The 13,197-nt window shown below is 36.8% G+C and overlaps 1 protein-coding gene across 1 annotated transcript; it reads left to right on the top strand.

Moving 5' to 3' along the window:
• Positions 1-3,454: 3,454 nt before the first annotated feature.
• LOC132548151 (uncharacterized) lies at positions 3,455-11,295 on the top strand. Its single transcript, XM_060211977.1, has 8 exons — positions 3,455-3,508; positions 6,482-6,625; positions 7,060-7,347; positions 7,550-7,618; positions 8,057-8,191; positions 9,250-9,417; positions 9,833-9,910; positions 11,109-11,295. Exons 2-8 carry the CDS (start codon positions 6,554-6,556, stop codon positions 11,241-11,243), a joined length of 945 nt encoding a protein of 314 aa, XP_060067960.1. The 5' UTR covers positions 3,455-3,508; positions 6,482-6,553; the 3' UTR covers positions 11,244-11,295.
• The last annotated feature ends 1,902 nt before the right edge of the window (positions 11,296-13,197 follow it).

Below are 13,197 nucleotides of genomic sequence, written 5' to 3' on the forward strand. Positions count from 1 at the left end.
TGTCGTCTTTTGTTTTGTTTTTCTTTGTCTTCGTGTTGTATGATTGCATGTACATGACTTATTTACATATGGAAACTATTATTTCAACTTTAAAAAAATCACATTTGTTGGAAGCATGCGAGGGGTATAACTCTAGAAGGAAACCTGTATCCCTCTGGGGAATTGAACCCCGAACGGTTATTTGAAAGACAAGTGAGTTGCAACTGTGCCACCAAACCACCGGCTGGTTGATGATGTTTTCTAGAAGAAGATGATGATTATGACGATGATGGTGGTACATAGGTACAAATATATCTGGTACTGATGCTATTTGAGCATTCTTCATTAATTATAGTAATTACTTGATCATCTGATTATACCCAATTTGATGACAAGGTCACGTTCAGGTCAAAGTAATGTCAAGATCAGTTTGAATTTAAAGTGATAACAGTTTACCTAGAAATATACCAACTTAACTGGATTACCTGGAAGCTATGGAGTGGAACATGAACTCATCTTTAGACCGTTGGAATGAACTTAAAATCCTGATGAAGACTTTTATCGTTATTTATTTATTTATTTATTGGGTTTAACCCTACATATATTGTGACAGTCCACACACTACCATGTTTTATAGATCTGAGACTGGTCCAAATTACTATGGTGTCACATTATCTAAGGCAATGACCTGCCCTTGGTGATAATTCTATGTACATGACCAATTAAAAGTTATCCTCTGTCCTTATAAAACAGGGTTTTGAGATAAGATAGGAGGTGCTGGATATCTTCAATAATTTCATATGTACATGTTTTGTCATTAATTCATTGCCCATGTATCGGGTGATAATACCAATGGAACTTCTGAACGAGTGACAATTTTCATTGTTTAGGGGACAAAGATAAAAAAAAAAGACTGATGTGTAGTACATGTCCTTTTAAAGGCCTTAGTGTTGACCCAGATAAAAACCGATTTAAACAGCACCTTTGCTATCTGATTAATCTAGATAACCTATTTACAGAAATTGCACATTACTAATTTTCCATACAACCACAGTTGCAGGTACATTTTGGATAAAGTAGCAAATCTCTTGAGGTTACTGTTCAGTATTGTAAATGCATGACAACAAATCTTTGAAGACGTATTATGCATGAATGCCAGAAAATTGATTTTGTATAATTAGTCTTCAACTCTAGGAATTTGATACTTACACATGTACTTACATTTTGTATGTGAGTAGAAAAAAGGTGTCAACTTCACACAGTTGTATATGTATTGCAATTAAAGCAGATTAATAGTCATTTAAAATAAGATTTCTACTGTGTGTTAATGGAGAATAAACCGTGAATAAACCGTGTTTGCAAGATAATGAAGCAATTTTTCTTGAAAACAGTCTGGTATTTATCTATATACTAAAGATCGTCCTGTATTTATACACATTCTGAAATCTTTTCAAATGGATTTATTGTGTTTTTGTTTTAATGGAGAGGCCCGTTACATGCTATCCATGACACTTTCGATAAATTGTCTTGTTTAAGATCACAACCACGTTAGCACAGCCTGGTCCATTTCTCAGCTTACTTTGAAACACTAGCCAGCACGCTAACCTACTAAAAACCTACTTGAAAGATGGGTTATACATGTCCTTCTTTTACTGGTCATAGTTTTGAAAGTTTTGTCATCATGAAAGAGCAGCTTAATTATCATTTGTAATCTTCAGTTGAAATATTTTCAGGTCATCTGAGAAAAACAATCCCAGGGTGACCTAATGCGATCCCCTTTTGTCCGGCGTTCTGCGTTGTGACTCGTGCGTCGTAAACTTTTAACATTTTCGAGTTCTTTTGGAAAGCTGATTTCAATGAAATTTTGCGAAACCTTTACATGGTTTAAGGCGCACCAAAATTTCAAATTATATGGTCCCTGACCTCCAGGGGCCTGAGGGGCGGGGCCAAAAAGGGTAAAATTGATCACAACTTTAAAAATCTTCTTCTCAAAACCTGGATATGGTAGAATCAAGTTCTTTTCAAGGATAGAAAGGCCTTCAGATGCTTTAACAAAATAATGTAATATTTACGTATGATTGTGTGTCTTTCTTTTAAACAGCGGAACGCGGGGATACTGTCACGCTTTGCTATATGTTGTGATGTTTTTGATTGATCTCTTAATATAAAATTCAATATAATTTGTTATTGCTCCAATGAAAATTCCATTTCAAATTGCAGAGATTTAACAATTATTTCATTCAGCACAAAGATCTCATGATAAGAATCTCTTATGTGATAGTGATGTTTATACTTTATAGTGTATATGTCTAATTTTTTACTTTCATTGACCTTTTTAAACGTTTCCGGTGTTGTTATGTTTTGTCAATAACTCGTTCATGTTTTTGTATACACGGGCAAATAGTTTTTTGTATGATTGAACTGTTTTAAGAATTCGAAATAAGTTATAATATAAAAAAAATCATAGCTTGCACACAGAGCACTTTGTGTTTTTATGTGAGGAATCTCAGTCTCATTTACACGTGATAGAGTATATGATCGTGAGCGGAAGCTGAATTATAACGACAACCAAAGGCAACAATAATGTTAGTACTATGTCGTAGTTACGATATAAAACATTTTGGGGGGGACAGTCGATATTCACACAGTCGTGACACCACTGCAATGTTTTTTTCTGGCTTCTAATGATAATGATTAATTTGATTGGGTTTTTACTTTATCATTTATCAAAAGAAATAATAATTTTAAAGACAACCGAAGTCCGTATGGATCGCTAATATATGTTTGTGTGTATCTCTAACCTAACCAACCTCCTTCCCCGCTTCTCTCTCTCTCTCTCTCTCTCTCTCTCTCTCTCTCTCTCTCTCTCTCTCTTTGTGTGAGGGTGTGTTTGTCTCCCTCTGTCTCCCACTGTCACTCTCTCTCTCATTTCGTCAATTTTTAGAACAGATTTTGTATACAAATCATATTGATTTTGAAAGTAAAGTTTGAACGGAAGTAGGACACAATGCAATGTATTTCGGAACATAATCAATAAAACAAGTTTACAGTCATTTTTCAAAAGTTTTTTCTTTTTTTTTTATGCAGCTATGACCATATCGAAATATTGTTATTTCAGAGTAATTCTGTTTCTAAAAGCGGAAATTTATTGAAACAACGTATTTCCCAGAAAATAACAAAACCTGCCTGCTATTCAGGATAGAAATAAAATTGATGACTTATCTATAATTAGGAGACTTGCTTCTATCTGTTTTGTCATTAGTTATACACACTGACTTTTTGTAACCGCGCCAATTTATTTCGAGTGTCCATTGTTTTAATAACACAGGCGCCATTTAAATCTAATGTGCGGTCATTGTGTTCGGTTGATATCTGTTTTAGTATTCAGTGTACACCTTGGCAGATCTGGAACGAACACAAAAAACAGTACCAGAACAGTTGTGTGTCGCGTTTTGTTAACTATATAGCAATATTGCAAAGACCCAGTGCGATATGGAAGTACAAGAAGTATTCATGGGATATTAAGAAAGTAAGTACGAGTTTCTAGGCGAAACATCGAACTTATAGAGGAAAAAATATAGATGTTATAAATAATAACTGCCCTAACAGCCACAGATATTTAAATTTCATTTGAGAAATACCATCCGCCATTTTAATTTTTTTTATGTGTATGATAGTATATACAATGTATGTAACATATATGTAGTATGTATGTACAGGGGCAGTTTTCAGTTTTAACCTAAATTTTGATTTTGTATACCGAGGTTATCAGAGAAATAACATTTACTAAGACCTACTATTAGTGAATTATCTATGATAAAATAGGTTTTTGTTTGTATACTTAAAGTTCATATATAGACCAGGTATTGTTGACATTTTAAGTACGATATTAAGCTTCCCTTGGAACACAGCGATAAAATGCAAACAACTTTGAACGTAAACATTAACAATGTTTGTTATAGATAATAATGTTATTATTTGCGTGTTATTGACACTGAAATAATAACTATTAACATAGATATAAGACTGAGACATGACACTTACATTCCAGGGTAAGATCATCTTGTAATTTTTGATACATTCCATGGTAATTTCACCCAGGCAATCTCCTGTACATTCCAGGGTAGGATCATCTTGTAATTTTTGATACATTCCATGGTAATTTCACCCAGGCAATCTCCTGTACATTCCAGGGTAGGATCATCTATTAAGCTTTCTGTACATTCCAAGGTAGGATCATCTAGGAAGCTTTCTGTATATTTCAGGGTAGGGTCATCTTGGAAGCTACATTCCTGGGTAGGATCATCTATAATACATTCCAAGGTAGGTAGGAAGCTTTCTGTATATTTCAGGGTAGGGTCATCTTGGAAGCTTTCTATACATTCCTGGGTAGGATCATCTATTAAGCTTTCTGTACATTCCAAGGTAGGATCATCTAGGAAGCTTTCTGTATATTTCAGGGTAGGGTCATCTTGGAAGCTTTCTATACATTCCTGGGTAGGATCATCTATTAAGCTTTCTGTACATTCCAGGGTAAGATCATCTTGTAATTCTTGATACATTCCATGGTAATTTCACCCAGGCAATCTCCTGTACATTCCAGGGTAAGGTCATCTTGTAATTTTTGATACATTCCATGGTAATTTCACCCAGGCAATCTCCTGTACATTCCAGGGTAGGATCATCTAGGAAGCTTTCTGTATATTTCAGGGTAGGGTCATCTTGGAAGCTTTCTGTACATTCCAGGGTAGGATCATCTAGGAAATCCCTTTCCAATCACTTTGATCAAAAATGTGTATAATTTTGATCTGGGTTATTCCCTTGTGGTTACATAGAAAATAATTTGAATCAAGCGTGATGTCACCAAGGAAATTCCTTATCCATCAGAAGGTGGGGCTCAAACGGGAAATCAAGTGTGGTGTCGCCCAGGAATCCTTTCTCCATTTTGGTCGACGAGGGAAGTCTTCATCTATCCTAGTACGGGTTTGCCTAAGAAATCCTGTATTTGTCCCTTGATTGGGGTTACCTGGGAAATCCCTTATTCATCTCAGGCAGAGTCACGTGTTAAATCCCTTACCCATTCCAATAGTGGGGTTATTTAGGAAGTCCCTTATGTGAAGGGTCACAAAGATATTTCCTTGTCCCTCCCAGGATAGGGTCACAAAGATATTTCCTTGTCCCTCCCAGGATAGGGTCACAAAGATATTTCCTTATCCCTCCCAGGGTAGACTCACCCAGGTAATTCCTTATCCATCCCATGGTGCTGTCACCCAGGTAATTCCTTATCCCTCCCAGGGTAGACTCACCCAGGTAATTCCTTATCCATCCAATGGTGCTCTCACCCAGGTAATTCCTTTTCCCTCCCAAGTTAGAGTCACCCTGGTAATTCCTTATCCCTCCCAGGGTAGAGTCACCCAGCTAATTCCTTATCCCTCCCAGGGTAGACTCACCCAGGTATTTCCTTATCCCTCCCAGGGTTGAGTCACCCTGGTAATTCCTTATCCTCCCAGGGTTGAGTCATCCAGGTAATTCCTTTTCCCTCCGAGGTTAGAGTCACCCTGGTAAATCCTTATCCCTCCCAGGGTTGAGTCACCCAGGTAATTCCTTATCCCTCCCAGGTTAGAGTCACCCTGGTAATTCCTTTTCCCTCCCAGGTTAGAGTCACCCTGGTAATTCCTTATCCCTCCCAGGGTTGAGTCACCCAGGTAATTCCTTATCCCTCCCAGGGTAGAGTCACCCAGCTAATTCCTTATCCCTCCCAGGGTGCTGTCACCCAGGTAATTCCTTATCCCTCCCAGGGTAGACTCACCCAGGTATTTCCTTATCCATCCCATGGTGCTGTCACCCAGGTAATTCCTTTTCCCTCCCAGGTTAGAGTCACCCTGGTAATTCCTTATCCATCCCAGGGTAGAGTCACTCAGCTAATTTCTTATCCCTCCCAGGGTAGACTCACCCAGGTAATTCCTTATCCATCCCATGGTGCTGTCACCCAGGTAATTCCTTTTCCCTCCCAGGGTAGACTCACCCAGGTATTTCCTTATCCATCCCATGGTGCTGTCACCCAGGTAATTCCTTTTCCCTCCGAGGTTAGAGTCACCCTGCAAAATCCTTATCCCTCCCAGGGTTGAGTCACCCAGGTAATTCCTTTTCCCTCCCAGGTTAGAGTCACCCTGGTAATTCCTTATCCCTCCCAGGGTTGAGTCATCCAGGTAATTTCTTATCCCTCCCAGGGTAGAGTCACCCAGGTAATTCCTTATCCCTCCCAGGGTAGAGTCACCCAGCTAATTCCTTATCCATCCCAGGGTGCTGTCACCCAGGTAATTCCTTTTCCCTCCCAGGGTAGAGTCACCCAGGTAATTCCTTATCTCTTCCAGGGTAGTCATTTTTGTAAAAAAAACATCTTAACTGAAAGGTTCGTGAAAGCAAAATCGAGCAAATGTTTGTTTCTATGAATAAATCATGTATTTCATATTTTTTGTAAGTAATGTATTGTTCTCGGTAGAGCTCCAATTGATTTCCTGGGCCGTCGAAGAAAACAAGTATGTGAGACGGAAGCTGATACCTTGCGATTGTCATGGCAACCTGTTTAACAATTTCCGGTGGAATATCACGTGTTTTCCTGATCGTTGTCAACGCTTCAGGACTGGTGGGTATATTATGGAAGGAAACTTGAGGAGTATAGTTGGGCATCTTTATTGTAGAGTGGGAAGCTAAGAAGCCAGGATCGGCACATTCGTCTCCTGTATAACGTAATTTGTCCGCGAAGTATTAAGAATAAGCGATAGCTAATCAATTTGCTTCAACTTTAATCATTAGTGTAGTTATTGCCAGTGATAATATAAAATTTTGAGAATGAACTTATCAGAATGGTGCTTTGCATTATATCTTGCCAATTTTCTTGTGCAAAGGTTACAAATATCTTTGTAAACTATGGGATTTCACAAGTAACAGTTTGGGTAGGGATTCTTACCAGAAAACAGCATGAAACACTGGAATACTGGGTATAGCAGTCATCTAAAATGAAGCTGTCTAGCTGTCGAGCGAAGGATATGAGGACTGTAAAAATAATTCTCATTTCAGGTGTTTGCACTGTTCTTGATTGTCCTTGCGAGTGATCTTCGAGTCAACCCTGATGACAATAGTTTTGGCAATGAATATGAAAGTACGGAGAAGGCATTATTGTCGTCCATTGTGTCCAGGTATAGCCCTACCATTGATACGACTCCCATTAGCTCGTGGCACATTAGGGACGCTGACATATTCAATACATTCTTCTTCTCCATGTGGCTCGGAGGGGGAATACTCCTGATCATCAGCGCGGTCGGACTTATAGTAGCAGCAAGAAAAATCAATGGTGGTCTACTTGTGGTAAGTACAAACATAATGTATATCTTCTGACCTGGTCCGGAAATTACCTGGTCTCATTTAATCTATAAATTGCAGCACTTGCAGGAAAAAGCCATCGTTTAAATGCATACATATATTAATATCTAACCTGAAACGACGTCCTGTAATGCTGTTAGGTTGTCAGTTTGTGATGAGTGATATCCATCACCGTTGTGTTTTTCAGCATGGCGGATTCCTGCTGTTGTTACTCCTTACAGAAATTATTTTTTACGGCATGCTTGCTGATAACACGGTAAGATCTGTGTTAAGATTTATGCACAGAAAAGAAATATTTGTTTTGATTGTCCATTCTTATGTTGCATTGAACAAAATTCCAGTTTGTTGCATTCGGGATGGCGTATTTTATTGACAGTGAACACGGCTGAAAGTGCACCAATCCAATTCGTCATTGTAGATCAAATCTTAACCTTATTAATTACATATTTTAATGTTATCAATGGATGAAGATGACGAGTTGCAGTTTAGGATTCCTGACCAAATATCTCACAACATTTTTAGTTTGCAATTCTGATCTAAATGTCTACAACCTGATAGGGATTTCTACTCATTGTAGCACTAATAGGTTTGTGTTTGAAAGATACATTCTAATTTAACAGAAAAACATAACATTCCTCCTTACACTGACGATAACGTAACAGTTTTATGGGTTTTTTTTTAATTTCATATACAGGTTGATAACGGTCTGAATGACAAGGTGCCCCTAAAGTCCTCAATACAGGCCTCCATGTACACCAGCTTCCAGGATTACGGAGGCGTCTATGAAACGGATGTCAATAGTATTGGATGGTCTTTCATTATGCTGAAGGTATCTTACCACGAACCAAACTCTTCGCTTGTTCCGTATTAGTGTATAATATTATACATTCATAAGTCTTTGCTTGTTTATTAGCTGGTTTCGGGAGAAAAGGTTTAGAGACTGTAATTAAGTATATACATTCCAAATTAATCTTGCCTTCAATACTTTAATGCAGCCACGTGTGGACTACGATGACTTGAAATGTTGATTCTGACCACGAAACGTTTGTAAATTTGTGTCTGTTTTGTGTTGTATATAAAGTTTCAAAATAATTTCCAAAATAGCAAATTTTGATGTTCAATTAGAATTGTAATGACCAGGTAGAAAATTAATACTGAACTTAGAGGGAGTACTTTCAAAACTTTTATACTGGTACCAACGATGGAGTTCCAGAAATACTCCAACGCTCGCTACGGCAGGAGTTACACTTTTCTGTACTTGAAATACTAAGACAGTTATTTATTGCTAAGTTGTGTTACGTTGTGTAGTATTAAATATGGTATAACGTTTTGATTAGATAACGCAAAAAGAAACATTTCATAGTAACAAACATCAATCAAGTGAAATGGGTCACACAGTTTGTCACATAATGCGTATCACAATATCCAACGTGCTAAGTTGAATACAGTAAATAGACAACCTGATCGTATTGGTCAATCTACACAAAATGTGTCATATGTCAGTAGGTAACTACGGAAGCGTATTCCGGCCACGTTGTGTTTTTTAACTCGAAATTTCGAGATAGTAACTCGGAAATTTTGAGTTAGTAATTGGAAATTTTGAGATATTAACCCGAAATTTCGAGATAGCAACTCGAAATTTTGAGTTACTATCTCGAAATTTCGAGTTAATAACCCGAAATTTTGAGTTAGTAATCCGAAATCTTGAGTTAGTAAGTCGAAATTTCGGGTTCGACTTACTTACTCAAAATTTCGAGTTGCTATCTCGAAATTTCGGGTTAATATCTCAAAATTTCGGATTACTAACTCAAAATTTCGAGATAAAATAAAACACAGTGTGGCTGGAATACGCTTCCGTAGGTAACAGATGATTGGTTTCTTTATCAGTACGACTGCTGTGGAGTGTATGGATGGACACAATATAACACACTGACCAAGAACATCAACAGACCGATCAGAGTCGCTGGCAATTTTATCTGCTGTAAACAGGACCAGCTGAAACAATATCTCAACGCTTCCTGTTGGCCAAATGATGTCCAGTCGTCCGACAAGATGGTACATTGCTTTATCATATCCACATTAAAGACACAATGTTCAAAAATAACAAGATTCTACAGAAATGTGACTGTAACAAAATACAGTGGGAGCTCATGTTACCATCATGTATGTAAACTATAAAACCTATGTAACAGAGGAATCCGATATATTTCATGGAAGATTTATTTTACGAAAGAGAGTTTGTCATTAAACGGGAAAACCATTTTTACAACGGTCTAGATTTTTTACAATCCCTCACTATTCTTCTTCCATCTTACTCACTGCGTGTTACGGTATATATAGCACACCTAAAAATCAAAAATCAAAATCCCTGTAAGGCCGATTTTTTTCTCTGTTGTAGTTATATAGGTAAATTGTTTTTATCTATATTTTTATCCTTTTACGTTAATACATTGTGCTATTTTATTTATAGAACTGCTACGATGCCATTGTGGACGCTATTCTGTCCTCGACCTTCTTGAAGGTTCTACCTGTAATTTATGTCGTTCAGGTAAGAATGGGATAGGAGAAAGTTCAAACTATAATTTATGTCGTTCATGTGAGAATGGAACAGGGAAAGTTCTATTCTGTGATTGATGGTGAGAATGGAATAGGAGAAAGCTCTACCTGTGATTCATGTCGTTCAGGTAAGAATGGAATAGGATAAAGTTTGCTCTTAATATAGGAATTTTAATCATGATTGAGTAACACCCAAACAACAAAGAAACTACCAACGTGTCGACAGAATTTCTGTTCGATTAAACTATGCAAAACAGGAACAAAAAATATTAACACGAAGAACTCGAAACATTAAGAATAAAATCAGGTGTTCCGGAAAGGTAAGCGTTTTCTACTTCATATACGACTACGCCATGCAAATCTTTGTCTTTCCAAGAAAGTTAAACAAGTCGAACTTAACATCATATGTTAAACGAAGTATACTACAGTACAGTTGACAAGTATGTATTGTCATAACCCCGTTCACATTTCTTTGAAAAAAAACCTCTCGTATGATGAGAACCAAGGGAACGTTCTTCCAGTTTGAAATTGGATAAGGTAGCGTACAGAGAGAGAAGTTAAATGTACTGATAGATAATTGATTGAAGTGAGTGTTTTAGAGTGGTCAAAGGTTGTTTATAATTCGTTCCTACAGATGTTACTATTTGTTTTATTTATATCAGTCCACTATTTTCAACCTTTGCATGGAAATAGTGACTTTTTATGATAACAATTAGAACTGTTATCTTGTGTACTTCAGAATTTTTGTACATAATGTCCTAAAACACAGACAATCTTCAACACAGTTACACATTGTTATGAATGACAATTTAATACTACATTCCCACAAATTTAGACATCATATTCAAGTTATTTAATTTGATTTCAAACGAGTTGATTGATGAACATCATAATCCTTCAAGGACGTCCATTTTGACGATAGATAATAATCAATTATTCCAAGGAAAATACTGTTTCCCTCTCTTTACTTCTCGTTTTCTGATCTTGTAATTTCTTTCTGAAGTGACAAAATATTGAGAATACTGAGATCTACTGTTTTATATACAAAGCTTTCTGTGGAACAATAAACAAAAACCAAAGCTTCACCTGAAAATATCGCCAACAAGGAAAGAAAGAGTGCTTGTACCTTGACAGAGTGATACAAACGTTAAGTATTTTGTAATGAATACGTGTTTTCTCTTGTGTTTCAGTTTGTCCTGGTTATAGGCGCCATCTTGATTATTCTTGACAACAAATATTCGGTGGCCCAAGTGGAGCCAGAAAAAGAAACCTACCCCGACAAACAAGAGACCGTAAGGCCGACGTCGGAAAAGAGAGCTCCGTAGTTGTATTGTGTTTAATGTATATTTTATAATTTGTGCTGTATTTGTATATTTGGGTGGAAGTCATTCAACATCATGAAATTTTAATGAATATTCTCAAATTTGAATTCCTTCTTATTAGAATTTGTTAACTATCCGCTAGATCGTCACTATCCAAGCTTTGTGGGACTGCGGTTTTGGGGTAAGGACAATGTCTAAACGCCACCGCTATCATATCCCTAACATGATGTATTTTGTCATAATTCTTCACATGACATAACCCCTTAACAACAAATTTCGTCCCCATGATACTGTATATACTTGACAAAAAAAAAGAGAGTAACGTTTTATTATGTTGTGATTAACTTGTTATTCGCTTTTTAAAATCTTATCAGTTATGTACAAATAAAGTTATTTCGCAATTTTATTAAAACTGCTGTTATGGTTAATTGCAAACGTTTGTGTTCAGTTGCTTTTATTTGACCTCAAATGACGTTGAGTCGAAATATCCAATTAAGACCATGAGTAATGGGCATGGCCACCTGTTTGCGAGATGAACAACATTGCAGCACCTTCGCATAGAACTGGCGAGTAATTCAAAAAGACCTGTTGTCCCATTCATCGTTCAAGACTTGTATCAGCTCATGCAAGGTTGACAGCTGACTTGTACTTTCCCCCACGCATATTTATCAATTAAGGTAGTTTGATGGTCAATGTATCACGTGTACGTTCTACTGCTGCAAAAGAACAACCAGAACATTCATAATCAAAAACTAAAATTCAATAAAAAAAAAAACCAGGCAAAATATGAACAAAAACAGATTTACAAAGAGACTCCTTAATGAGTGCAAAGATAATAAAATCAGGTGTTTCGGAAGGGTTAGCATCTTCTGCTTCAACGACGACACCCGCCATTTGAATCTTGGTCAATCCAAGTAAGTATTGTCACATTCTCAAATGAGAACAAGGTATACAACAAAGGAACCATATGTAAACTAACGAGCATATACAACATCCAGCTTCATATCGCACACAGAATTCGAATACCCAATAAGACCACTAGAACGACCGTAAAACTTCCCAGTAGTTTTTTTTATGAACTAGCATCTTTTGTTACGAGTTTGTCTTTGAGTTGACGACTTCTTGAAAGAAAATCGTGATAATAGGAACATATAATAATAAAAATAATATACAAAAATATCAAAACAGCTTCGACATGTCAACACCATAAGTTGGGGATGCAGGACTGTTAATATCCAGAAATGGAAAATTCACGATAGGGAAATTGAAATCATCACGATTATCATGTAGCTCGTTTGAAAGTTATCCATATTGACTGCAAGAAAGTTTTACTGTTAAACTACGACAACACTATTAAATTTTAAGTCGAACCACTGGTCGGATATATTCGTCCCAATGTAAAACCGGTAAAATTGTTCTGTGCCTTCCGTTGCCGTAGTTGCAAACAAAATCGGGACTCATAAGAATATAGAACATTGCTGCATTTTCATTTTTATTTTTTGTTTTTTTTTCAATTGCTAGTTCCCATTATTGAATTATGGACCTGGTGCACATCCCCATCAAGATTTCGACTTTTCCCTCGATTAATTCGAATTTACTACAGTCGCCTGGGCCGATAACATCACTGACGAAAGCTAGAAGGACGAAACATCTGTATGATGTTGTAATCACTAGTGTGTCTTTTGTTCAATTTTCAACCTTTTACGGACAGATTGAGTAGACACATGATATCGAAACAATGTACATGCAGCTACGAATCGATAGCACAACAGGTTTATTAATCGTCTACGATAGTTATCAGAGAATCATGCTTGTATTGTTGATGAAAAGCAAAACTGAATCAATTCTGAACCCAGAAAAACAAAGGAAAAAGGAACTTGTTGATTTTTGTATCATTCAAATGAGTAAGCAAAGAGATCACAGAAAGCATCTTGGATGTCGTCCGAAAATACAGAAT

This window comes from Ylistrum balloti, unplaced genomic scaffold (assembly GCF_031769215.1).
Source record: "Ylistrum balloti isolate Yb309-2 unplaced genomic scaffold, AGI_CSIRO_Ybal_v1 Utg369614, whole genome shotgun sequence".
Taxonomy (NCBI): Eukaryota; Metazoa; Mollusca; class Bivalvia; order Pectinida; family Pectinidae; genus Ylistrum; species Ylistrum balloti.